General features: G+C 45.9%; 2 protein-coding genes across 4 annotated transcripts in view; one reads left to right on the top strand and one right to left on the bottom strand.

Moving 5' to 3' along the window:
* Positions 1-4992: 4992 nt before the first annotated feature.
* PFDN1 (prefoldin subunit 1) lies at positions 4993-20393 on the top strand. Its single transcript, XM_066591046.1, has 4 exons — positions 4993-5143; positions 11598-11764; positions 13232-13316; positions 20155-20393. Exons 1-4 carry the CDS (start codon positions 5111-5113, stop codon positions 20236-20238), a joined length of 369 nt encoding a protein of 122 aa, XP_066447143.1. The 5' UTR covers positions 4993-5110; the 3' UTR covers positions 20239-20393.
* Positions 20262-27336, bottom strand: part of NME5 (NME/NM23 family member 5) — a 39962-nt gene continuing 32887 nt past the window's right edge. For all 3 annotated transcript variants that reach the window (XM_066591044.1, XM_066591045.1, XM_066591043.1), the window contains exon 6: positions 20262-21324. In XM_066591044.1, the coding sequence (XP_066447141.1) occupies positions 21250-21324 (75 nt within the window). In that variant the 3' untranslated portion in view covers positions 20262-21249. The remainder of the gene's footprint in view (positions 21325-27336) is intronic.

The following is a 27336-nucleotide window of genomic DNA, read 5'->3' as shown; positions in this document are numbered from 1 at the left end:
GCAAGTTTGTGCTTTGTGATTTTTGTGGAATGCGGTTTTAACATTAGAAAGTTCTATTGACAATTGTGTAAAAAAAAACAGCAATGCTGGTAACCCATTTGGAGTGGTTAAGCGTGAAAACCCAGGTGCCCCAGGTGCTGCTACCTCAGCCCAAAGCCAAACCGTTGTCTGCAAGGCGGAACCACAACCGTCCACCTGACACCAACCAGTCATATCCACAACAGCACTAATGAAAGAATCCTGCTCCCATCAGGGACGGGAAAAACAGGGTAAATGTTTTAGTGTTTTTCCAGTCCCTGAACAGGGCAGTTAATAGCAGAAAAACGTTTGGACAGGTCATTTCTTAAAGGATTTCCTCAGTATTGCACAGGTGATGTAATTATTGTCGGCGCCTCAGACATTGCCACAGCTGTTCTTACCATAGGATATCCTGAAAACATGACCTGTTGGGGGCGCTAAGGGGCGGAGTTGGGAAACGCTGCTCTGGACATTCTGTCTGGAAGGATTTTAAACTCTGTGAGAGCAGCTGGGAATTGGTACAGCCAACTTGTGTCACCGTCATCCCCCTTCACGTTGCATAAGGACTGGCCCTCTGTGATGAGTATGCCTTCCCTAGCGCATATATTGTATTTCAACCGAACTTCAGTAGCGGTGAGTGATTCCAGCAACCTCATTGGCTGTTGGGTACACACCCCCCTTTAGAAATGTGCACGAGTGCTAGTTTCACGAGCGCTACCTAACGAGCCTCGCGGCCCGTGCACGAGTGCTACCTAACGAGCCCCGCGGCCCGTGCACGAGTGCTACCTAACAAGCCTCGCGGCCCGTGTACGGGTGCTACCTAACAAGCCTCGCGGCCCGTGACATACCCACTAGCAGCACCCTGCAGTGCCTGCCAGCGTTACGGTTCTACTGTGTTGTCCGCTGTTCTCACCCCCTGCAGGCTGGTATTCCCTCATGTCAGATCAGCACCGCACTCCCGCTCACTTAATGTACTCAGCCTGGGTCTGACCACCGACTGTCCGCACCGATCCAGCCTTCTATAATAAGACACACGGGATGTAGCAGATCTGCCGATCAGGATATACTTCTTCCAGGCTTATTATTGAAGGGTGATCGGTGCGGACAGTCGGGGGTCACACCACGGCTGAGTACATTAAGTGACCGGGAGTTGCTGTGTTGATCTCACAACAGGGAACAGCAGCCTGCAAGTAGTTAATAACATCGGCCAACAGAGTACAGGTTGCCGACCCGCCTACGGGTCCTGCTAGCGCTTATTTGACGGGCCGCGGGGCTTTCGTGAGGTAGTACTCGTACCATGTTTCCCTGAAAGTATGTCCTACCCCGATAGTAAGGCCTACTTCGGTTTTTTTGGGGAGGCTTGAAATATAAGGCCTCCCCTGAAAATAAGACCTAGCTAACCTGCCCACCCCCCAAAAAAAAATCAATACTCACCTGGGCCGCTGCGTCCTGATGGACTCCGGCGGCACTGCGACAAACTGCAGAGTCCTCCCGGTCTGCCAGCTCAGCTTCTGTTGGTGACTGGGCTTTGAATACCCTGCCTCCAGCAAAGCGAGCGCTGTGATTAGCTAATCGAGCGCCAACAGCCAATCACAGCCATTGAGTGATGTAATTCAGGCTGGAGGCGCCTCCAAGTAACATATATCATGCACGTTGATCATCGATTCAATCAATTTTTATTCATATTATACTTTGTACAAAAGTAAATGATATTCAGAGCGACTTTAATGTTTTGTTTGGTAAACTTAGTCTGGATGATCACGATACAACATCCAGCAGTGATCTGCCATCGTGAAGGCAGGGTTACACGTTTTCGGTAATGGCACACTTTAGCATTTGTTGCTAGCAGGTGTTTCTGCTTCAGTCTTGATGCCAAAAGCTCCACGTTTTCTTTTGAGAGAGAGAAGTCCCTAATCAAATCACTCAGCTCTTCTTGTGACTAATCACAACTGTGTCTCTCAGTGGGAGGGAGGACTGTGCCCCAGGAGTCTGCAGCCTGCAATTAGCTGCCAGCTCCCTGAGTGCCAGCCCGCGGCGGTGAAACGCGTATGGCCGGGCCCCCGTTAGCCTAGGGATTTGCGAACCCTAGTGGTACATCAGTGTACTGCAGCATATACACATGACTACAAATACTGTAGGTTGAAAGATTCTGCTGCACCACTATTCCTGGGGGTCTACAGGACCTTCCTTGACTTGGAGAACAGTCATGTGACTGGCCACTCACTGAAGGTCCTTTACCCTGCACAGTCACGTCATGCTAGCCACTTCAGCTGCAAGCGGTAAACTTTAGGCTTTACTCCTAGTGGCTAGTGTGACATCATAGTCATGTCACAGTCTGCCAGAAGGCCTCTGACACATGTCGTGCAGCCTGATCTGCAGCATAGACCAGAGTTTCCCAACCTTTTCAGCCTTACACAACCCTACCAAAAAGGGGTGTGGCTTATCAGACTGTATGATTTCATCTACAAGATTTTGGGTACCTGGTGACTTCTACCGTGTTTCCCCCAAAATAAGACACTGTCGTATATTAATTTTACCCCAAAAGAGGCACAGTGCCTTATTTTCAGGGGGTGTCTTATACTCACTAAGTCGGCAGTGTCCTGGTTTCTCGCACTGGGGCAGGTTGCAGTATAAGCCTCAGCGCTGACAGAGCATTATCTTTCTAGTAACGAGGCTTTAAATACCCCGCCTCCAGCAAGCGAGTGCTGTGATTGGATCACGAGCACCGTGGCTCAGCCAATCAGAGCTAGCGCTCAATGAACCAAATTCAGTGGCGGCTCTGATTGGATCACGAGCAGCTTGGCTAAGCCAATCACGGGTGTTCAAAGCCCCTTTACCAGAAAGAGAATGCTCTGTTAACGTTAAGGATTACACTGCAGCCTGCCGCAGCACCAGAGACCAGCGCAAGGGACTCGGACGCCGCCAGCTAGGTGAATATTGCTGTTTTTTTTTTTTATCTAGTGTAGCTAAGGCTTTTTTTCAGGGGAGGGCTTATATTTGAAGCCCTTCCTGTCCCCCAAAAATAAAGGTAGGGCTTATTATTGGGGTAGATCTTATTTTCAGGGAAACACGGTAGTAAGCACAGTGCCACTTCCGCATCACCTGACCAGTGGCCCTGCACTCACTAGAGGCTGCTAGGTGCCTGATGAAGGAGGTGAGGGAGAGTGCCAAAACTTCGGAGGGGAGAGAGCGACATATTCTAAAATCAGCTACAGAAGCGCAGCTGATATTGAGATAAAAAACCACAGCGATGGTGCGTAGAGTCTTCCTTTTGGGGAAATGCATGGATTAAAGGGGTTGTCCCGCGGCAGCAAGTGGGTCTATACACTTCTGTATGGCCATATTAATGCACTTTGTAATGTACATTGTGCATTAATTATGAGCCATACAGAAGTTATCAAAAGTTTTTCACTTACCTGTTCCGTTGCTGGCGTCCTCGTCTCCATGGTGCCGTCTAATTTTCGCCGTCTAATGGCCAAATTAGACGCGCTTGCGCAGTCCGGGTCTTCTTATCTTCTCAATGGGGCTCCGTGTAGCTCCGCCCCGTCACGTGCCGATTCCAGCCAATCAGGAGGCTGGAATCGGCAATGGACCGCACAGAAGAGCTGCGGTCCACCGAGGGAGAAGATCCCGGCGGCCATCTTCAACCGGTAAGTAAGAAGTCACCGGAGCGCGGGGATTCAGGTAAGCGCTGTGCGGTGTTCTTTTTTAACCCCTGCATCGGGGTTGTCTCGCGCCGAACGGGAGGGGGGGGGGGGTTGAAAAAAAAAAAAACATTTCGGCGCGGGACAACCCCTTTAAGCTACAGAATTTTCTGCTGTGGGAAAATCCACATTTCTGCTACATGCAAACATATCTTTAGGCTAATTCCACATGGGCGAGAGCAATATCGGCCCGACATCGCGCTCGCCAACGTGCAATGTTCCCATCGCGTATTTCTGTACAGGCTCATTGAGGTGAATTCTGCAGCGGAATCTGAGATTAAATTGACAGGCTGCGGAGTTATATTCCGCACCGCACGGCTTTTGTGTGGACTTTGTCTGCAGCTTGTGAATGAGATTTTTAAAATGACATCCACTTTGATGCTCCTGTAAATACTGCGGAATTTCCGTACGGAGGGTCTGCTCCGAAATTCCGTGTGAACCCAGCCTAAGGCCGCTCGCACACAGCCCGCTTTTTACAACGTTTCAAATGCTGCGCTAAATGCTGTAAAACGCTCCCACTGATTTCAATAGGGCCTCGCAGACCAGCGCTCGAACATGGCGTTTCTAATACCGTGATTTTCGAGCGCTGTCTGTTATATTTCCGTGTAGTTTAATGCACCTCGTCAACCATCACGGAGATAGTGTATGTTAAAAAACGCTGTAGAATGCATTTGAAAATGGTAAAATGCTGTAGTTTGGGCGTTTTGTGAACATGTGAGAGCGGTGCAAGGGGTCGTCCAGGCAGCGCCTGCTGGGATACTCCGGGTCGGCGAGGAGAGCAGCTCCGACTCCTGTGTTGCGGCTGGCGCTCATAATTGCAGGTGCAGCTCTGACTGAAAACAGCGGGACTTAACCTGCAGTTACAAGCGCAGCTCCCAAGGCTTGCAGTGCAATTCCAAGTGTAGTGTGCAGGTCACGGCTGCTTAAGGCAATCCGCGTGCACTCACGTGGTGCCGAAGAGCCAATCAGGTGGCTCTAATCAGCAGCGCTGCTTAAGTGCGGCTGAAATCCCAAATATGCGGCCACTACACAGGGGTGGGAGCACCTCTTCCGCTCCGCCCCCGGTGTATTCCGCCACTGACAGCCGCTGCTGCCTGCAAACACCTTTATGTCAACTGAGTGATTTCCAGCCCGCGAGCCACAGCGCCCCTACTGGGAATCACTGTGTCCGCCCGTGTGATACGTTCTCCTTCCTTTCCACTCTGTTCACGTGTGTTCAGCGTAGATCCGCCCCTCCGTGTGGGTCACACCTCCCACCTAGCGACTCTCTCAGGCAGTCACCACAGCGCTCTCCCTAGCCCGCCTCTTCTGTAGTCACCTGACCTTGTGACGTCACACCTCCTTCCAGCCACTCCACTCTAGCCTCTGCCTTGCCACCCGTTTCTGTCATGGCGACGTCTATAGACCTGGAGCTTAAGAAGGTAGGTTGGGCCGGGGGCCGTGCTGTGTACTTCTCCCCGTGGGTCTGGTGTAAATATGGTTGTCATGTCTACTACACGAAACCCCTCTACAAGTCGGTCCTTCCTGCAGCCACTCGGCACAATGGAGAACACATCCTGTACAGCTGAGCACAATGTTTCTCATATGTCCTATTCATCCTGTATTTATGGGGCTGAAATCCCGGCACCCTGTAACTCTGCTGGATGAGACATTAAAGGGGATGTCTGATATTAAAGAGGATGTCCGTGCTATATATAGGACATTACTGGTGGTGTAAGGTAAGACAGCAGCGGATACTCCCTGCCGGTGGCTGGCGGTCTCCCTTGTGACATCTTTACAGGGTGAGCTATCTCCAACCAGACGGCAGCAGCGGTTATCCCCGAGCCGCGTCACTGGCTGCAGCAGCGGTTATCCCCGAGCCGCGTCACTGGCTGCAGCAGCGGTTATCACCGAGCCGCGTCACTGGCTGCAGCAGCGGTTATCCCCGAGCCGCGTCACTGGCTGCAGCAGCGGTTATCCCCGAGCCGCGTCACTGGCTGCAGCAGCGGTTATCCCCGAGCCGTGTCACTGGCTGCAGCATCGGTTAACTCTGAGCCGTGTCACTGGCTGCAGCAGTGGTTATCACCGCTCCGTGTCACTGGCTGCAGCAGCGGTTATCACCAGCTCGTGTCACTGGTGGTTATCCCCGAGCCGTGTCACTGGCTGCAGCAGCGGTTATCCCCGAGCCGTGTCACTGGCTGCAGCAGCGGTTATCCCCGAGCCGTGTCACTGGCTGCAGCAGCAGATTAAAGGCCCTTTTAGATGCTCCAAGTCTTATTTGAACGATGAAGAATTTTACCGCTATCTCTCATGCGGCCTGTTTATACAGCAGACGCGTCGTTGGCTCATTCAAAGAGAATCGTTCTGTCTCGCGTTCTCCGAATAAGCCAGTGAGAGGGACCGAACAGGCGCAGTTTAAGCGGAACGATAAGCGAAAGAGTCGACAATGGTTTTTATGCCTGCAGAAAACGAACAAAAAGTGACCTATCCTGGCTCACTCGTTGGCCGCCTGTACAACAACTGTTTGTCGCTCACTCACTTGAATGATTTTTTTTAGTGATAACCGTTCTGTCTAAAAGCGCCGTTACAGGACGCAGCGGAGACTGGGAGCCGCCAGCTAGATAGACCAGCATCGCGCTGTCAGTGCAGAGCTTCAGCTGCTTTCTTGTTTTCTGCTAAGGGGGACCCGTTAAGATGCCCTTTCCATAACTCAGACAACCCCCTTCAAGGCCTGGCTCACACAACCGTAGGCGGAAACCGGAGCACAATGGGCTCTATGTTGCGGATATAGAACCTAGTGTGGTTTCTTTTTTTCCACTTGCGGATTACGCAATTCCAACAGACTAATGTGAGTGGAACTGTGTAAGGCAATTCAGTTGATAGTCTGCGAGCTACAGCGTATCACACGGGCGGACACAGCCCGCAGAATCTGCCATTCAGTCCTGTGAGACCGGCCTTAGCTTCCTTTGATGAGGCAGAAAAAATAATAGAAACTGCACAATAGGAGAAAACAGCAGCGCACATTGGGATATAGTCTAGAGATTCTGCGCCGCTTCTGGTGTATAAAAGGTTAAATTTTATGCGCAAGTTGATATTTGTGCAAAAATTCACAATTTTTCTTGTTCCTGCATTGGTCCTGCCACTTTTTTTGAAAAGTACACAAAGCTTGTCTGGAGGGACGTGACCGCCCCAAACCGACAGATTTACAACAGAAACTGGTGTAGATTATGCCGGGGATGTTCGCCAGGTAAGTACATTTCTGAGGGGGCGCACGGAGCAGCCTGATACTTTCAATACATGAAGGGTTGTGCAGTTCAGCACATGGGCACTGGGGAATCGTACCAAGCCTGGTGTCAGAAATGACGGCTTTAGTGAATTTCCCCAATCCTGTGTGTTAGCCAATGTTCTCTTCTTTAGGGCGCCCACCCACTGGCGATTTTTTTTCCTTTGCGTTTTGCGTTTTTTCTCAAGAGCAATTAGTTTTGAATGTGTTCCTGTCTACTGGCGTTTTTTTTTTTCGGTCCGTTGCAATTTTTAACATAGGAACTGTCAGTTGCATATGTGTCCTTATTTTTCTCAATGCACCCATGAATGTCAATGGAAATTAACGGAAAAGGCGCGAAAAAGCCGCGAAAACGCGCGGAAAACGCTGCGTTTTTCACGCACGGAAATCGCAAACGCCAGTGGGTGGGCGCCCTTAGGCCGGTCCCACACAGACGGGTCGGAGCCCGCAATGTTCACACATACCTAAATTGCAGATGGTCTGAATAAACATGCATAGTACAGATTTTTTTTACAATTCTACAACTCGGTTACGTTCCCTTCTCTTATAGCCACAGAGGGGCAGATTTATTAAAGGGGTTGTCTCACGCCGAAACGTTTTTTTTTTTTTCAATAGGCCCCCCCCCCCCCGTTCGGCGCGAGACAAACCCAATGCATGTGTTAAAAAAAAAAAAACGTTTAGTACTTACCCGAATCCCCGCGCTGCGGCGACTTCCTCCTTACCTTAGTAAGATGGCCGCCGGGATCTTCACCCACGATGCACCGCGGGTCTTCTCCCATGGTGCACCGTGGGCTCTGTGCGGTTTATTGCCGATTCCAGCCTCCTGATTGGCTGGAATCGGCACACGTGACGGGGCGGAGCTACGAGGACCAGCTCTCCGGCACGAGCGGCCCCATTCACCGCACAGAAGACCGCACAGCGCAAGTGCGTCTAAAATCGCCAGAAGACGGCGATTTTAGACAGATCCATGGCAACGGGGACGCTAGCAACGGAGCAGGTAAGTGAATAACTTCTGTATGGCTCATATTTAATGCACGATGTACATTACAAAGTGCATTAATATGGCCATACAGAAGTGTATAACCCCACTTACTTTCGCGGGACAACCCCTTTAATATTTTCTAAGGTCTAAGCAGCACAAACCTACGGGAGACAGAATACACACCAAATCACAATAGTGCACAAACGCCGAGGCTGGCGCTGCAGTAGGCTCTGCCACCGTAGTCTACTGGGGTCTATGGTAGTGTTCACACGCAGCGCTTTTGTTACGGTTTTCATCGGCAGTTTAAAAATGCATAAAAAAAGAAATGTGTGAACGCAGCAGAATTGTTTTTTTCCCCTCTGTTTGAAGTCGGCTGCACAGTAGTGGCCTCTCAGACAGCAAACCCCTTCATTGTGAAGTTAAAAAAAAAGTTCTTAAAGGGGTTGTCCAAGAGTAAAATAAATTCTGGGTAGGGAATGTGCTAAAAGAAAAATGAGCATCATTTACACGATAAAATAAAAATTGCCAAGAAAAATTGACACACTGCAAATTTTAGAATCCACAGTAGGACAATTCTGCAGCATGTGGTTGAGATGTGTTTGCGTCTCATCCTGATCCACTACGGGGTTTTTGTTCATAAATCTGCAATGGAGAATCTGTAGCCTTTCTTCTATGTGAAAATCAGTTTCCCTAATCGGATATTTCACTTTTGGGGATAGCTCTGAGGCTACATGCACACGGACACTGAAAAAGTTGCGCACTCGGATTGGACAGCACGCGGGCACCCCGTCCAATGTGCGAAACACAGCACACTGCCATATACTACATTTGGCTGAGTAAAAAAAAAAGCCCATGTGAATATACCCATTCAAATTAATGGGTGTTATTTTCATTCACTTTTTGGACCAACTTATTATTTTTGGTCCAAAAATGGGAGGGAAAAACACCCGTGTACCATAAGGGTGAAAAATCTGTGCAGACTAAAGGATTTGTTCGTGATCGCTTTAGAATATGCTGACAAGTCTGATTTGCATCCCATTACTTTCAATAGGATTCATGGTCATAGTCGATACACTTTTTGGATGGTGCCTTCTTTTTTTTTTTTTTTGCTGTGATTGTGAAAACCTGCTATAGGCCCAAAGAACACTCCAAAAGTTAGAAAAAAAGCCCATACAAGAAAAAAAAAAGCAGACTTGTAGGCTTTACAGATAAGATCTGGACATGGGGTTTATCACAGATAACAAAAATGCATCAAGACCAACAAAAAAGTTTGCATTTTTGAAAGAAAAGACTGAAACCAGCATTATTGATTGACACTTAGCACCTAAAGGCCCATTTATACGATTATCGCTCAGATATTTGTTCAAACAATGTCTTTTGAGCAATAATTGTAGTGTGTAAATGTTACCATCGTTTACTTTTCGGCCGAATGATGGTTTTTAGTTCAACATAAAAAAGATAGTTTGGCCGCTCAGCTGATGGCAGGGACCGCAGGCTGTGATTCTCCACGGGAGCTCTGATAACATTGTATTCAGCTGCAGGCCTGCAGGAGCACAATGGAGCTGTATGCAGATAACAGACCACCTACTGTTATCTGCATACAGTAAGGAGAGCCTAATTTAGATGCAAATGAAGCTACTAATGGGCTAATAAGTTACTATTTTTTTAAGTATAAGATTTTTGTAAAGTAAAGCAGTTCCCCCTTCTGTTTTTTTTTATAGCGCAGGAGGAGCTGAGCAGATTGATGTACAATTTTGTGGGAAAAGATTTAACCTGTACAATTTCGGTACACACAGATGACTGTCAATCACTGATAGGGCCGCCCACTGGACCTTTAAAGCTCAGAATGGGCAGAGATATATAAATAAAATATACCATTTGTTATTGATTTATGGGAAAAAAAAGTTTAATTACTTTTTATAAGGCCCATAGCACTAAACCAATGCCGTGGTCCATTCATTTTCAGGATTACTGGATCCCTACAGTTCTTACAATATGCCCTTAAAGGGGTTGTGCAGCTGGACCCTACTGATGAACGAGCTGAGTGCAAGTCATTAATAGTGGAAACCTGGACCACTACATAAAGCCATGGGTATGGGGGGATTAGGCATCCAGTTACGTCACCGTTTAATACTGGAAACACAAGAAGAAAAGCTGATCGTGAATAACATCCACAATAATATAAACATCCAGAAATGCATTCCCCTGGTGAGAACCGCTGGTCATTAGCACTAACGATGGCTTGTTCTAAAGAAAGTGTCTTAAGCTTTCCTTATCGGGGATTTCTGTTCTGCTGTTTTTCTATAAATGTGGTATAGACTCTACTTTGGGAGTCTGTTCTTATATGTAGTAGTTCTTAGGGTGGTTTCACACCTGTGCTAGGGTTTGTCCGAGTTATGTAAAATGCATCTTATCGGGTCCTCCATGGCGTAAAATAAGCAGCTGGTGCTGACAGTGCAGTGCTGGTCTATCTATTCAGCAGCTCCGCTGTGTTGTTGTTTAAAGCCTATGGTATCCTGTTAACCTGCTGCTGCAGCCAGTGACAGTGCTCAGTGATAATCGCTGCAGCAGCTTGTTTGGAGGTGTCTAAGCCTGTAAAGATGATGTCAGCAAGGAGACCCGGAGCCGCTAGCGAAGGGACAAGCAGGGAGCCGTAAATATCCACTGCCTTATTTTACACCACGGGGACCTGTTAAGATGTCCTTACGGACTATATTAAAGGGGTTGTCCCGCGCCGAAATGGTTTTGTTTTTTTTTCAACAGCCCCCCCGTTCGGCGCGAGACAACCCCGATGCAGGGGTTAAACAAGAACACCGGACAGCGCTTACCTGAATCCCCGCGCTCCGGTGACTTCTTACTTACCTGCTGAAGATGGCCGCCGGGATCTTCTCCCTCGGTGGACCGCAGGGCTTCTGTGCGGTCCATTGCCGATTCCAGCCTCCTGATTGGCTGGAATCGGCACGTGACGGGGCGGAGCTACACGGAGCCCCATTGAGAAAAGAAGACCCGGACTGCGCAAGCGCGTCTAATTTGGCCATTAGACGCTGAAAATTAGACGGCTCCATGGAGACGAGGACGCTAGCAACGGAACAGGTAAGTGAAAAATTTCTGATAACTTCTGTATGGCTCATAATTAATGCACAATGTACATTACAAAGTGCATTAATATGGCCATACAGAAGTGTATAGACCCACTTTGTTTCGCGGGACAACCCCTTTAAGGTCCGGTTAGTTTCCACTCGGTTGCCTCGAAAACCACCCTCAGCCTGTGTTTTGAATTAGGAAGCATGTCATTGTGTATGTCAGTTTCTGTAACTAATTATTTGACATTGTGTACTGCTGGATGCCGTGCGACAGTCACATGCGGGTGGCACGCAGTGAATTATGCGCGTGTGAAGCTGCCCTTGTAGTTAATGCAATCTCCCTTTAATTAGAAGTATCCAAACTTAGGCAGAAAGCAAAGGGTATTTTCTTCTACCCTGTTGTAGTGTGAATGCTGCTATTCAAATATTTATTGCGCATTTTCTTTATTTTTTCGCTCTCGTCTCTTTGCTCCTTTTCTACTTCATACCTTTGCCTTGTTAAATGTTTTTTCCTTATTTCCTTCTGTGCAATTCTTCTTATTTTTAAGGCCTTTACAGAACTCCAGGCTAAAGTAATCGACACGCAGCAAAAGGTGAAACTTGCTGATCTTCAGATAGACCAATTGAATCGGACAAAGAAACACGCACTTCTTACAGACACTGAAATAAAAAACTTGCCTAATGGAACGCCGATGTATGAAGGCGTGGGGAGGATGTAAGTACATGTGTTTGCCAGATTCATGTCCGTTCATGTATTTGTCAGGCTCCACGGTATCTGACCAATAAGAGCTACTAAGGAGTGTATTCTGTAAAATCAGAAGAGTTTGATGTAGAAGCATCAATTTTTGTTGTGTGCCTTTTTTCCCCCCTCAGCTGCTTAAAATGTGCCAAATTCCCCGTACCCTTCAACACAGTGCACATGGATCAGTCTGAGGAGCTGTTTGATCATTCTGTGTCATGGATGTCCAAACAACCATAGGGAGAAGACCAAGACATTGAATGCATTGATGCCCAACCCTTTTCTTTTCCTTTGAAGAGGAACAGTCAGTCCTCCACAGGCGATGTGTTCTCAAGGGGATATGTAGAAATGGAGGTGCCAGCTCCCAGTGCTCAATGTAACATAGGGGCCACCCAAGAGGAGAAGCACAAGGAAGAGGATGTGAAAGATGATGAGATGCTACACCTAACATGGACAGACAAGCAGAGTCATGATAGCTGCTTGTCTTCGGTTAATTACCCCTTGCCATTGTAGGAGAGAGCTGCGTGTGACATCTGTTTATACATCAGAGAGGTCTCTCTTGCTACTCTTTGTTGATGGGTTTTGTTGGGTAACTGGTAGGATGCCATCTGAGCTAGATAGAACTGAATAAAACTGTTCAGTTAGTGGCCAGACAGCCAGGTGTTTAGGTTTTTTCCCCAAATCTGAAAAGGCTGTGCATTTTATTTATTTTTTGCCATAACGCCCTACTTTGGACTACAACTGTATGTTGTCTCCTGACTGTGCTCCACGACCAACCTGAGCGGTCCTCCACACAAAGTAAAGCCCCTTGGTGTTTTCAGAGTCACAAAGAGACATGAGCCCTAAGGCTGCTGGTAATAGAAGATGCATTCCAGGACTGTTCTGAACACTAAGGCCAACCACTCGGTCACTTGAATTAACTTTCACCAATTTTTGCAGTGGATTCTGAGAAATCCTGTTGGCCTACAATGAGTCACTCCCATTTTCAACTAGCAAAATAGCGTTGCAAGGGGCAGCAGAAACCTGATGGAATTGAACTATGTTGCAATGATATAAACTGGGTAAAAGTGTCATTAAAGAATAAGAACTTTATGGAAAAAACTATATATTTTATCGGTGCCTTCTCCAGCATTACTTGTTACACTGCTAAAATAAGCAAGGAAGACAACTGCATTCTGTTTTTTTAAATCTGAAGTAGCCACAAAATACACAATACTACATTTGTAATCCTTTCTATTGAACCTTAATTATAATTAACCCTTTAATGGGGCTGTCCAAGATGAGAAGCATGGCAGCTTACTTTCAAAAACAGTGCCACACCAGTCCATAAGCTGCCATGTGTTTCTGATCCTGAACTGCCCCTTTTAAGCAGGTAACTACTAATGAAATATTTGGGTTTATACAGTCCAGAATACCCATTAATATAAGTTGCCTTTTTTTTAGGTTTGTTCTTCAAACTAAAGAAAAAATTCAAAGTCAGCTACTGAGTAAACAAAAAATAGCAGATGATAAAATCGCTGAGATAGAGGTTAGTAGCCTTCTCTTATGTACCTACCGTAGCTGTAATCTTGTGCTGTTACTATTGTTCTCGCTAGGGAAAATATTTAGCATTCTTGATTTTCAGTAGAAGATGGATTCTGTTTGCTTAAAATAGGCCTGAACCAATTTCCTTGAGGGCGCAAGTTGTGGAAATACTGCAGATTTGGCTTACTGCAACATGAACGCCATTTCATACCACTTAAAAATTGTTAAAAAATGCTCCTCTACATCATATGGGGCATTAAATGGCACCAATAAGGAAAACAACTGGTTCCACAAAAAGCAAGCCCTCGTATGGCTATGTTGACAGAGAACTAAAAGCTATAGCTCACGGGGATGAAATAATCCAAAGACCCGAAACATGTCTGGTAATTAAAAGGCTACTGACATAAAACAAACACATTTTTCATGCCAACTGCTTTATATTAATTCCTACAAAAAATAACCAAAAATACTGTGGGGTCAAAATGCTCCATTCCTAGAGGAATCCGTTATGGAGTGTGGTTTTCACAGTGGGATCATTTCTGAGAGTTTTCTATCATTTTGACACCTGTGAGCCTCTGCAAACTTGGCATGGCGCAGCAAAATAAAATGTGAATTGTAAAGACTTGTTTTCGGGCTTGGTTTTCAATCAACAGACAGCTTTTTCGGGGTTTTGCCCCTCATCAGAGTGCAGTAGGTTTCTGGCCTGGCTAGTGAGAGGCTTGTGACGTGGGTCGGGAGGGGTATCCTCTCTCCTTACGGAGGCATACAAGAGAAAAGTAGTAATTCTGGCATTACTTTTTAATATTTTCACAGTGTTCACTATGTGAGATAAATATTTTCATTGTTTGGGTCGTTACTAATGCAGTAATGTCTACTGCGTGTTGCTTATTTTAAAAATATTTAGGTTTTTTAAAAATCCATTTAAAAGGGATTTTGTGGTGGAAAAGGTGTATTTTTAAAAAATATTTTTTCATTAAATTAAGCTTTATTGAACTTTTTTTGATACTTTATGTAGTGCAGTCTACTAAACCTATGACAGCAGCCCATTAGCCCAGGGCAGGGTTTAGCAGACTAAGTTATATGGTAAACATGCAGGACTTTGTCAGGCTTCTGGCTGCCATGGGAGCCCATTGGTACCTTGCAATGGTATTGCAGGGTGCTGCATGTTTTGTCCTTATGGACATGGTTCCATTTTTAAAATCTGATGATCCTTATGTTGAGAATAGCTGTGTAAAGTTTTTTGTTTTTTTTTTTCAACCAAGCGATTCTTAGATTTTTAATACGCTTTTTTATTAGTGGTAAATTTTGCTAGATATATTCTGTATTTGTGCAAAACACAAAAATTTGTCAAACATTTGGAGAAGTTAGGCTTACATCTGCACTGGAACCTCCGCATGGACAGCTGAGTGGAAACTGAACGAACCCCATTATAGTCAATGGGGTCCATTTTACATTGTTTCGTTCCATCACAAGGTGGATCTGTTCGGCCAGGGGATTCCCATTTCCTGCTTTTGGAGGACTAAACTATTGATGACCTAGTCTCAGGGTGCGTCATCAGTACTGATCAGTGGGGGTACGTTGTTTGGGATCTCACTTATCACTGACGTGACAGTGGTGCTCCGGTGAGCTTTGCGGCCTCAGTCCATACCAGGCACTGTGCCGTACATTATATAGCAACTGTGCTTGGTAAAGCAGCTCAATCTCATTCACATGAATGGGACTGAGCTGTACTTGGGCCATGTGACCAATGAATGTCATTGCACCTGCCTGAGAAGGCCATGGTGCTTGCGTCATGGTCTCTTCAGACAACTGATTGGCAAGGATCCCAATCGGTGGATTCATGTTGATTAATTGATAAACAAACAATCCTGAGTGACATTTTTTTAAAACTTCTTTTTCAATGTTTATCTTTTAATTGCAACATTTTTTATTTGTACAATGCGTAAAGGGAGAAAAAGCGCCCCAAAAATTGTTACACAATTACTCATAAGTACAGCAATATCCCAAATCTGGTTGTAAACGGCTGTTTAGACACACAGCAGGGGTAATGATTGTCCAGTTCAATGTTGCGTCTGCAGAGCTCCTGAGGTACCAACCAGCACAATGGAAACCCCTGATCAGTGACCCCATTTTGGAAAAGCGCTCATCTAAAGGTGTAGTGAACTCAAATCTATATGACCGCTACTAGTGTCTAAATTCTGTCCCTGTAGAAGGGGTATGTGCCCTAAATGTGAATTGGGCATTCCCTCTTCCTAATCAGGTCAGACATCTGTCCTGACCCTCTGATGGGTTATACACTGACATCATTTAGTTACTTTTCTTTTAGATGGGTGCTTTTAGAGGGAACAATTATCGTTCAAAAAATTGTTCAAATGAGCGAAAGCAAACGACAATCGTCTATCGCGAGTCAACAACTGACCGAAGAACGGGAATTGTTCGCTTTTCGTTTGTCCATTTCCTGCAGGCATTAAAACCATTGTTGGCTTGTTTGCTTAACGTTCAGTCCTCTGCTTATACGGTGAATGTGAAAGACTGAAGGATTCTCGTTTGAATGAGCCAATGACGCATTTGCCTGTCTAAACCGGCTGCATCAGAGCGAATGAGTTAGCGGTGATGTCACTCACTCGTTGAAAGAGAATCAACACATTTAGAAGAGCTCTTGCTGTGTCTCTGGCACTATCGATGGTTGGTTGCCCCACGTTGCGGGGTATCTGCCACTTTTAGTCTCCATTTTTTCTTTTTTGATGGATTATGCAATTACTCTTCAGATTTGCATTACTTGTTGCTGCTTTTGTTTTATGCCTCTGTTACAGACATATACTGGTGTTTCCCATACGTTTTGCGACATTTATATGCTGCGTTTTTGTTTGAGGAATCACACGGACACACTCTTATTTTCACACAGTATCTCCAAAACCATGTTTTACATATACTGGGCGTAGGGTGCGTTTTATCGCTTTATCTGTTTGTTTTGTTTACTAAAACTCTGCTGCCTTTAAGAAAAAAAAGTGTAGCGAACATTTACAATCCCAAGGATATCTTCTGGAAATTACCGCACAGTACGTATTGCAGAGTGAAAATGGTAGTTTTTCTGTAGATGTGCCATTCCGAAGCCCAATTTGTTGTGCCGAACTTGCTCTTCTGTGAAAAGGCAGCACTGTGTAATTATGTGGCTTCCAAATTTTAGAGCCGCACTATATGTCATGTGGCTCTAATCATCTTACTGAACATACAACAGGGTAAAGGAGTGAAAGCGAACTATTGCAATTGATATTGCTTAGGGCTTATTTAGACGACCGTATATCGGCTCGGTTTTCACACCGAGCCGATATACGGTGTCCTTGTTTGCAGGGGGGAGGGAGGATGGAAGAGCCAGGAACTGAGCTCCTGCCCCTTACCACTATTTGCAATGGGGGGGTAGCTAAGCACCGGTACTTAGCTCCGCCCCTGTCTCACCCCCTCCTATTGCAAATAGTGGAGAGGGAGCGCGAGCTCAGTTCCTGCTCCTGGCTCTTCCATCCTCCCCCCCCCCCCCTGCAGACAAGGACACAGTATATCGGCTCGGTGTGAAAACCGAGCCGATATACGGTCGTCTGAAATAGCCCTTTATTTGATAAAAATTGAGTCCTCTATCCTTTAATGACTAACCGAATATGTGACAGATGGCAAGCTTACAGGACTACTTGGGCCACACCCTCTGGTTTAACATATCTGAGGAATCACTTTATACACAAAAAGCCATTTGAAATACAGGGTGGGCCACGGAAAAGTAGCACCTCACTCTTATGAAAGCTGCCTAAAAGAAAATCTGTCTCTGTTGCCCATAGCAACCAATCACAGCAGAGCTTTAATTTTACCTCAGCAATATAAGAAATGAAAGCTGCACTATAATTGGTTGCTATGGGCAATAATGACAGATTTTCTTTAAGAAGTTTCTGAAGCCCAAACCATAACGACCATAATGAATACTCTGTGCTGAAACCGAAAGAACTCAACAAAACTAAACACATAAATTACTGTATGTGGTTGCTGACTGATTACTAGAGGACTTTTGGACCCATTGCTGTAATTTGACGAATGAAGCGTAGTTTAATTTGTCAGAGGCCCACCCTGTAACATGGTATATAGGGTAAGTGATGTAAAGCTGAATTAGCAATATGAATAGATGAGTAATCAGTAAGTTGGCGCAGTTCATAGATAAGTTTTTATGATCCCACGCAAGCCCAGGGAGATTCCTGCCATGGGCCCAAAACCTACTACAAGGCTAATTGGCTTCTCATGAAATTGACCCCAGTCCTGGAGAAGTGCCTATATAGCTTCACAACTCCTTATAGATCTTGAATTTTTGAACTATGCTTTGATTCCTTTAAGAAAAGTTCATTACAAATGTACGTTGTAAGGACAGTGGAAGATCCTTGGTTAGAAGGACCCCACAAGGTCTGGAAGCATTCATTGAAGAATAACTGTTGTTTTCTTACCTATAAATCAATGCTACAAGCAACTATTACATTTGGTAATATATCTTATTACAAAAAAGCATGCCTCTTTCTCCACTTCTTACACGCCACTCCTCGCTGAAAAAAATGCAATAAAAAGATGCCACAAGGTGATTCAGTCTGATCTTTGTGAGCTTAACATTGAGACTTCCACCGCTCCCATGCAGCTGTACTTGACTATCCAGCAGTCCCAGAGTTGTGTGCATGCTCAACCTGCCACTCCTTTCAAGTTTCCCCTCACTGCAGGGGGTACAGGACCCCTATTCTTGGGATCAGTGGGAGTGAGACCCCCACTGATCAGACTTTATCATCTATCCTGTGGAAAGCCAATTCTGGGAGAACCCCTTTAATGACCACCTTTTTTGACACTCTTATAAATCCATGCACCACATTCATTCCTGTTCTGTCACTCTACAGTACATCACCAAAAATTAACAAAAAAAATGCTCAACATAAAAACTTTACTTAAATACTAGAGGTACCTTTTACACTGAGCAGAAAATTCAGGTGATAATCATCTCATGTACATGCGGTCGCCAATAGAAATCACTCACCTGTCAGTCACTTGGTTGTTACCCAAGTGACTATCGGGCCGTGTCAACAGCTGCTGCTCAATCTTTGAGCAACTCCAGTTTACTGTGAATGGACACGGGCGGACAAAAAGATTCACGGCCCGCTCTGCCTCCATTAACTGGAAGACTATCGCTCCTGTGGACAGCACTTGAGTGATAGTTGGGCGATTATGCCCTCCTGTGTAAATGGAACCTAAATCACTTTCCTTGTGGGGACATCACAACCAAGACTTAATTCAGAGGACAATAGAATTTTGACAATCCTTACCTTTGAATTGCTGCAACAATTACTGCTACAACTGTTTACTCCTACGCTTTTATATCACCTCTCTTATGGTCGTTTGCACTATATTGTCCTGTGTAAATGCATGCAGCAACTGAACGAGAATTGTTCAATCGTTTAGTTTCTGCATGAAGAAAACTGAACAACATGCCTTTCAGTATAAAAAGCCGTCATTCACTTTTGACTGACTACTTACTGTGAATGGAGGCTGGCGGGGGGAGAACACTCCCTGGCCCATTCCGCCTCTTTCGCCAGCTGTGTGAGCAGTGTCAGCGATACTCTTACATAACAGCACAGGGAACGACCTGTTGGGTGCAGATATCCCTGGATGATCGTTCCTGGCTTTTACACAGGAAGGATCACCACTCTGTGAATGGAAGCAGAGCAGGTCCGGAGCGTTCTGGCCCACCTGCCTCCATTCACAGTAAACAGGCAGTTTAGTTGTTCAGGCTGTGCGTGCTTTTACCCTGAATTACAATCAATCAGATTCTCACAGATTGCGGGAATCTGAACAATTTGTCAGCCCGTGTAATGGCCCATTTAGATGGGACGACTGTCGGGCAAACTAGGCCCAACACTCGTCCCTGCATACACTTGCTCCCATGCCACAGCTAGTTCACTCACAGAGCGGCCAGCAGGGGCGGGTGGGGAGGCTGCAGGAGATTTCAATCCTTGCTCTCCCCCACCCCTCTCCATTCGCTTAACATTGCAGCCGTTCAGTATTAAATGATCAGCGTTTATACAGCCGGGCGCTCTGAGCAGAGGATGCAGAAGACAAGCGGGGTGTCCTCGCTTCTCTTCTGCATCCAGATGTTTTCTGCACGGAGCGCCCGGCTGTTATACAGCCGAGCGCTCCGTGCCAGGTATGGAGAGCAGAGCTGCCTGTGATCAGGGAGCGGGATGCAGCTGAAACAATATCAGCTGTATCCCGCTGTGAATCCCTAATAAGGCTCATCTTTGTCTTTCAGCACGCTGTAAGACAACGATAAGCGACGGCATAACGAAAACTGCAGGATGTCAGTGCAGTTACACACAACGATTATCGCTCAAAAAACAGCTTTTGAGCAATAACCGTTTTGTGTAAAATGGGCCTTAAATGGACCTTTTAAAAGGGCCCATATTTACAATACTATTACAATGTCCTTTCATATGTAAATGTGAATTTTTCAGATCTTAGGTTGCTTTATAAGGCATGTTTTTTAACACACGTAGTCTCAAAAGCTTGATATTTGACAGCATCTTTTTAATTGGCTATCGGGGTATCAACTAAGGACTCCATTTTTATCTTTTTCCATCTACTGGCTAAAGGCCCTTCTGCACTGGCCAATCACTGTGCATGGGAAGTTGCGTTATGTAAAGGTGAATGGGTGCAAACGATCCTAGGAATAAGCATATGGCCCCCAGGAAAATGAGTGCTGATCTCTATGGAAGTTTATTTATACCTGGTTATTTATCACCTGTATTTAACCAATATTCTATTTTGTATTACAGCAGAAAAAGTCCTACCTGGAGCGAAGCGTGAAAGAAGCCGAAGACAACATTAGGGAAATGCTAATGGCTAGAAAATCAATCTGATGGCAATAAAATGTTTTTTTCCCCCCATTGGGTATTAAAATGGTTCAGATACATTCGGCCTTATGACAAATGTGTTGGTTTTTGAGCTGCATATGGAGTGCCCTTGTTTGTTTACATACATTAATTGAAATATATCATTAAACTTTTTTTGTGGATATTTTCTTTACTTGTGTTAAAATATGCATACATTACATTGTCAAAGAGTAAGGCCTCATGCCCATGTCCATGACAGACTGCGCCAGCGGAATATCACAGTACAGCGCATGACGCGCCGGCTGTGTCAGATGACGCGTTGGGCAGGGCACATATTCATGCGATACTCCAGCTGTGCTACAGCAGAAGTATAGCGTGATGGCCGGCTTCCATTGACTACAATGGAAGCCGTCAGCACGCATTTCTGCGGCAAATAGGACATGACGCGTTTTCTTTCACACGGTGGAATTCCGCAGCGTGAACATTGAGCTATTAGGTTCTATTGAACCTAATAGCTGCGGGGCAACACCGCGAATTTCCGCCACGTAAAACGTGGCAGAAATCAGACCGTGGGCATTAGCCCTAAGGCTGGGTTTACACAGGGCAGATTTGCAGCGGAAATTCGCTGCGTCAGGTCTGCCTGCGGCCGCTAATCCTGGGGTTAGGCAGCCATGTGGACGAGATTTGTCAAACATCTCATCCACACGGGATGGCCATCCTGTCGCTGCAAAGCCGGCAGAAACCAGTGCTGCGGTGCAGATTCGCCATCCACAAATACGCAGCTGTGAATGAATCCATTAAAATCAATGGGCTCTATTCACTGCGTATTTGCGCTGGTGTGAATGAGCCCTAAGGTAACTCTGTTAGCCAATTGCCAACAACCAAGAAAGTACTGTTGGTAGTAAATAAACAATAAATAATGTCACAAGTTTTCACATTTTACTAAAGTTAGAAGTCTGTTAGCAGGTAGGTATGCTGATTAAAATTCAGGAGATAAAATGAATTTCTACTAATTGCTAAAAATGAGTTCTTTTAAATTCAGTCGTAAATGGTTTCATCATCAACTGTGGGTCTGTTAGGGCTATGCTTCAACAGCCAGTCAGCGAGCCATATCTGTAGCCAAGAAACAGAAAAAAATACACTTTAGTATATACAGCTCACGTGTGTAAGGGGCAGCGTGTTTACATCTCACGGACATTTGATGGATGACAATTCACTTCTTTTAGATTTAAAGGGAATCAACCAAAACAAACACAATGGTAGTTCGAAATCCACGTCTCAAACAAGGTATCCGTCATGTCCTGATTTGGATGCCGTGTCCATGGATTATCTCACAGATAAGCCCTAATAAATGTAGCTAATCTGCATGCAGATCCTTGGCAGCTGTAATGCAAATCTGCGTCAGAAATCAACACACAAGGCCTCATTCACACAAGTGCTGTTTTTGCGCATTAAAGGTGCATGAAAAGATCGCATCTAAACAGAACCAATGGTTTCCTATAGAACAGTTCAGACAAGTGAATTTTAGACACACTAAATCCTGGCACCAATCACAGATAGGACATGCGACTGCAAAGCTTGGATCTAAGGTCCGTGGTGTGAGAAAAGATAGGACGCTGCTAAACTGCGAAGAGCTTACAGGTGCCTTTCTTTAGGCAGTTGAAGTCATTCCGATGCTTTATGCTGAGAGGGATTTCCGGGCTGCAACGTATTTTTCCTCTAAAACATCGCACCCAGCAGTGTGAATTGATGAGAAAACGCTAATTGAACTGGGGACTTAATCACATAAAATTGTCCATTTATGCGAAGTCACGGCACATCTGAGCGAACGTAAACGCATACACTCGTGTGAAGGCGCCCTGAGGCTGTATTCACATGTGTATATACGCAGCTATTTACCCCGTAAATACGCCTGGTCATCTGAATAAATGCATTGGAATCCAATGCAACAGATGGTTGCAATTTTCAGCCAGCGTTTTATTGTGGCAAAGTCGCCGCAATAACATACCCGTGAGAGTAAAGCCTCAGGTTTTAGTCACATGAGCATTTTTCATGGCTATTTAGCTGCGTTTTTACGCCGGCCGAAAATTGTGACCATCTGATGGATTGGATTCCAATAAATTTGTTCCCATGGGTGATCTTGCGGCGTGTGAAAATGTCACGCCAGAAAAAAATAGCACATACATGACAGAAAACTGCGACTGCAATTATACGCTGCTGGAAAAGATAGGTCTGGATCTATTTTTCGACCGATGTACGCTGGCGGCTCTCATAGACTCCTATGGGAGTTGGAAAAATAGGGAGGAGGAGGCAGTTTAGCAGCGTCCAACGCAGGGAGAAGCTTACGGGTGCCTCTAGTTAGGAATATGAAGTAATTCTGAGGATTTATGCCAAGCGAGGGATTTCCGAGCTGTGGCGTATTTTTTTGCTAGTACGTCACACCCGGTCGTGTGAATAGACGAGAAAGCGCTAATTAAACTCGGTACTTGATTGCGTCATTTCTTTATTCACGCAATTTAACGGCGCGTGCAGATGACCACAAAACCACATACGCTTGTGTGAAAGAGCCCTAAGGCTGCAGAACTGTGGACAGGTTACGTTCCCTGCAGCTTTTGTGCAGGCACCACTGTACCCCTTGGGAACATTTGCCGTACATATATAGTGGATGTGTTCAGGATTTGTTTGGAGTTGGCTCAGAAACAGGGGCCCACGCCATACATGGTTGATGCCAGCTGTCTTTGACAGCTGACAACCGGCTGTGATTAGAAATAACTGATTGCAGCCATTAACTCTCTTTATTTGTTACATATCTCGAATAAAGGACGGAGCTTCCTTGGTCTCCCAAAGGGTCCCCCTACAATGAGATCACAGGATGCAATTCAGGTGTCCCCTATGGGGACTGAAGAAAGAAGTGAAATACAGTTTTCATTACTAATATAAAAAGTTAATTAAAATAAAATAAAAATATATATTAGTGGTACGGATGGATTAGTAAAAGTCAGATCTAACTTTTATATATAACATAGCATATTTGTATCATGGTTTTTGCATTGATGTGTAAAACTTCAAAAAAAAAAAAAGCAGTTTCCCGAAACCACAACATTGTGGCCTGATAGAAAGGGAGTCTTACAAAATAGGTGTCAACATCACTGTGTGGCATATTTTGTAAATAGTGTTCATTTAAAGGGAACCTGTAACAGCATCATAAACTGAGTTATAGTGTTATTACAGGAGGTGACAAGGAGTCGGGTGATGGATTTATTTTTTTTTATACTCCCCTGCTTCCACAATCCAGCAGCGTTCCCCTCATATTTTCATGGTGCACAGCAACTTCAGTCTCTTTTCAGAGTCCCATGTGCGGTCTTTCCTGTACAAGTCTATGGGAGAGCGTGTGCACATGACTCTGAAAAGAGACTTTCCTATTTTCATGCACCACCGGGACTTCAGAGGGGAACACTGCTTGATCCAGGAAGCGGGCGAGTATAAAAAAAAAATAACTTTTTGGTTTTGTGGGGACGTGACAGGTTTCCTATCAGTGGTATGCAGGGCAAGCTGTAAGGAATCTGTATTTCTCATGGTCCTACAGCTTTAATACCTGCTCTGCCAATTAAATCAGTGCTTCCAAATCTAGTCCTCAAAGAACTGGAACAAATCAAATTTTGATGAATCTAATTAAGTAATTTGTCACATGATGTAATCTAATGTAATCTCCTGCTGATCTAACATGGGCTTGGGGAGCCACTTAAGGCTCTTTTACACTGGTCGATTCTCTGCCTGATTACGGAGTGTGTATTGATAATGCAGCATGTCAATCGGCACTAGTTACTGCCATGCACATGTGGCCGAGCATCGCCAGTATAGGGATGAATGTCATTACATGAATGTTCGTCTCCGTACAGCATGCATTTTTATGCCTGTGTGAAAAAGTCAGATCAACAAATTAACAAGTGGTTTCTCGTTTGTGCATGAACACTTGTTTGGCTGATCCTTGGCTCATGTGAATATGTCCATGATTTGCTGACAATCATCAGCCTTTGTAAAAGGGTCTTAAAAACTAATTTTTCCATCCTTTTACACCTCTTGCAATTGCCCGTCACACTCCGGTGGTCTCCTCTGTATATTGTACTGTCTTCCATGCAGTTCAGCCTGCTGTCTGATGCTTATCAGGCATCATCTTTATGTTGTTTTCGCTTTCACATAAATCTTATGATGCATCAGCACAGCATTTGCTGGAGGTTGTACCATCTTTGCCTGCTGGCTGGACAGCATAAATATCATTAACCTCTACATTCACCTAAATAAGCTAAAAAACCGTGAGTATACAGTCAGGAGGATGAACTATCATCATCTTCACTATAACTGTGTCACAGGAACCTCTAATCATCAGCAGTAAAGTGATAGGAGTTACTGTTCCCCCTGAATACAGCATGTGTGGTACACACCATATAATTTTATCACACTAGAAGTTCTAATATTGGCCCTTCAAAGAACATAAAGGTTAGAAATTCTCAGAGGGAGGTCACCATGAGACCACATGACCCAACTGAGAGGAATAACTAAAAAAGATAATACTATAAATACTGGGGACTAGATACATTATGAATGAAAAAATAGGTTGGGGGGGGGGGGGGTGCTGCTTTATTGAACAGTTGCGAAGACTACCACACGAAGCCAAGAGTGTATTGTGTACAGGTCTTCTTCTAATTAATAGACAAACACTCACTGAAAACGGCCATATACTTACAATGTGGTTCACTCTTTGAGGTGCAGAGCAGCCCGCCGAACTATTATGGCGTCATTAACCCCTTAACGACCAGCCCATAGTGTTTTTACGTCCTCCCGAAGTGGGCTTTATTCTCTGAGGACGTAAAAACATGCTTCTTGCAGAGAATAATGCCCCTCGGGCTGTGGACGTGACAGCTCCATGCTGTTGGTGTCCGCAGGTAGCTGACAGCATGGAGCTGTCATCCCGGGCTGTTCGGAGCCCCCCCCCCCCCCCCCGGCATTGCGATCGGCGCTATGCAATGGATAGCGCCGATCGCAAAAAAGTAAATAAAAGTGCAATAAAAGTTAAAGATTCAGCTGCTCTGATGGATCGGATCCATCGGAGCAGCTGAAATTACTCACCGATGTCCGCCGCACGACTCCCAGCTGTCCCGATGCTCCGGGCGCCGTAACCGTCCTTCTGCGCATGCGCGCCAGGCGGCATTACGTTAGCCGCATGCGCAGAAGGCCCGGCGGCGCGGGAGACTTAAAATCTCCTGGCTCCCGGCTCCTGTAGGTAGCCGGGAGGCAGGAGATGTCAGCGGGGACCACGGTGAGCGGTCCCCGGTACCGCGATCGCCGTTATTCAACGGATAGCGGCGATCGCGAAAAAGTTTTTAAAAAGTAAAAATCAGCTTAATTTCACCTCCCCTCAAGGATCGGATCCATGAGGGGAGGTGAAAATACTCACCTCAGGTCCGCCGATGTCCTCCGGCCGGTGTCGGGACCCCCCGCTGGCTTCTGCGATGTGCCGATGTGGCGCGCATGCGCAGAAGCCGGCGAGCCCGGCAAATTCAAAATCTCCCTGCACCCGGCTGTCACAGATAGCCGAGTGCAGGGAGATATGACTGGGGACCGCTGTATGCGGTTTCCAGTCATATGATCACCGTTATCCATCAGATAACGGTGATCATATAAAGTTAAAAAGTAAAAAAAAAAAAGTTAAAAGTAAAAAAAAGTTTAAAAAGTTAAAGTTTCATCTCCCCTTATGGATCGTATCCGTAAGGGGGGATGAAATTACGTACCCAAGGTCCCGGATTTGTTCCCTGGTGGGATGTTGATCCGCGGATCTTACCCCAGCTTCGGCGCATGCGCCCGTCAGCATGATGGCGGACGCATGCGCAAAAGTGAAAGATTGCCCAAGAAATATAAAATCTCCCTGCTGCTGGCTACAAAAGGTAGCCAAGAGCCTGGAGATGTCACGGGGAGCCGCGGTATGCGGTTAGTGGTCACGTGATCGCCGTTATCCAATGCATAATGGCGATCACGTAAAAGTTCTTTAAAAAGTGGCAGTTTCATTTCCCCTCACCGATGCGATCGGTTGGGGGAGATGAAACATCTTCTCGGAGGCTTCCGCATTTGAATCCAGATGTGATTATCCTCCATGGACCCTTCCGGCTGCTGCGCATGCGCCCGCCGGCAAAATGCCGGACACATTCGCAGGAGCCAGGAAGCCCAGGAAATTTTAAATCTCCTTGCTCCCAGCGACTAACGGTCGCTGAGTGCTTGGAGCAGTGACCGGTGGCCTCGCTGAGCGGTCCCCGGTCACGTGATAAAGTAGCAATCTAACATTAGGCCGGTCACACATGACCGGAGAGGAATTACGGGTTCTGCATGCGCTTGATCAGCGGTAATCCACGGATCAATCGCATGCATTGGATTACACAATTCCCCCCAATTAGCGCGTTTGGAATTACGTAATCCACTCGCAGAAACAGAACACAGCATGCTATATTTTACCACGAATATCTGCGACCTAGAGCCCTTTGTGCTCTATGACCGCGGATATACCCGCACCCCATATGCAAACACATTGTGTACGGGCTGCGGGTACCCGAGTCATCTCTAAGCGACGGCGCGGGAAATGCAAACAAAAAACCGCCTGTGTGAGTAGGCAGTTATGCGCAGTACATTACCGTACGCAGGGTCACAGCCGGGCTCACAGCTGGAATCCGCTGCAGGCCTCGGCAAGCGGATTCCGCCTACGGCTACGTGAGCACGGCGTTATTCAGACCGCTACCAGTAATCCGTAATTTACAAGAAGCCCCGGGAACGTTCGTCTTCCTGCAGTTCCAGGAGCAGCTTGTTGTGCGCCTTGTCTGTGAGACCGCTGCACCGCAGCAAGATTACAAAGCCTCACAGCGCCACTTTCTACACCCCATCCCCGCCGCTGAGGTTACGAACTACCCCCCAAAATACATGAGAGGAGGGGGGATACACGGTTTTCTTGCCCCATGTGCCCAGCCCAACCAGCCTCCGTAATTACCCCTGTCTTCGGACATAAAACGCAGTTTATATTATTACCTTTATCTAATATTTAGGGAATGCCAAAAAATGGGGATGGCGGGGGGGGGGGGGGGG

Source organism: Eleutherodactylus coqui, chromosome 2, assembly GCF_035609145.1.
Source record: "Eleutherodactylus coqui strain aEleCoq1 chromosome 2, aEleCoq1.hap1, whole genome shotgun sequence".
NCBI lineage: Eukaryota > Metazoa > Chordata > Amphibia > Anura > Eleutherodactylidae > Eleutherodactylus > Eleutherodactylus coqui.
The sequence above is the reverse complement of the archived record's forward strand: the minus strand, read 5'-3'. Positions and strand labels throughout refer to the sequence as shown.

What these genes read in the sequence shown, in the direction of transcription:
- PFDN1 (XM_066591046.1), top strand. Translation starts at nt 5,111, where the DNA reads ATGGCGACGTCTATAGACCTGGAGCTTAAGAAG. An exon ending in TAGACCTGGAGCTTAAGAAG is followed by an intron (nt 5,144 to 11,597) that starts GTAGGTTGGGCC and finishes CTTATTTTTAAG; the next exon opens with GCCTTTACAGAACTCCAGGC. An exon ending in ATAAAATCGCTGAGATAGAG is followed by an intron (nt 13,317 to 20,154) that starts GTTAGTAGCCTT and finishes TTTGTATTACAG; the next exon opens with CAGAAAAAGTCCTACCTGGA.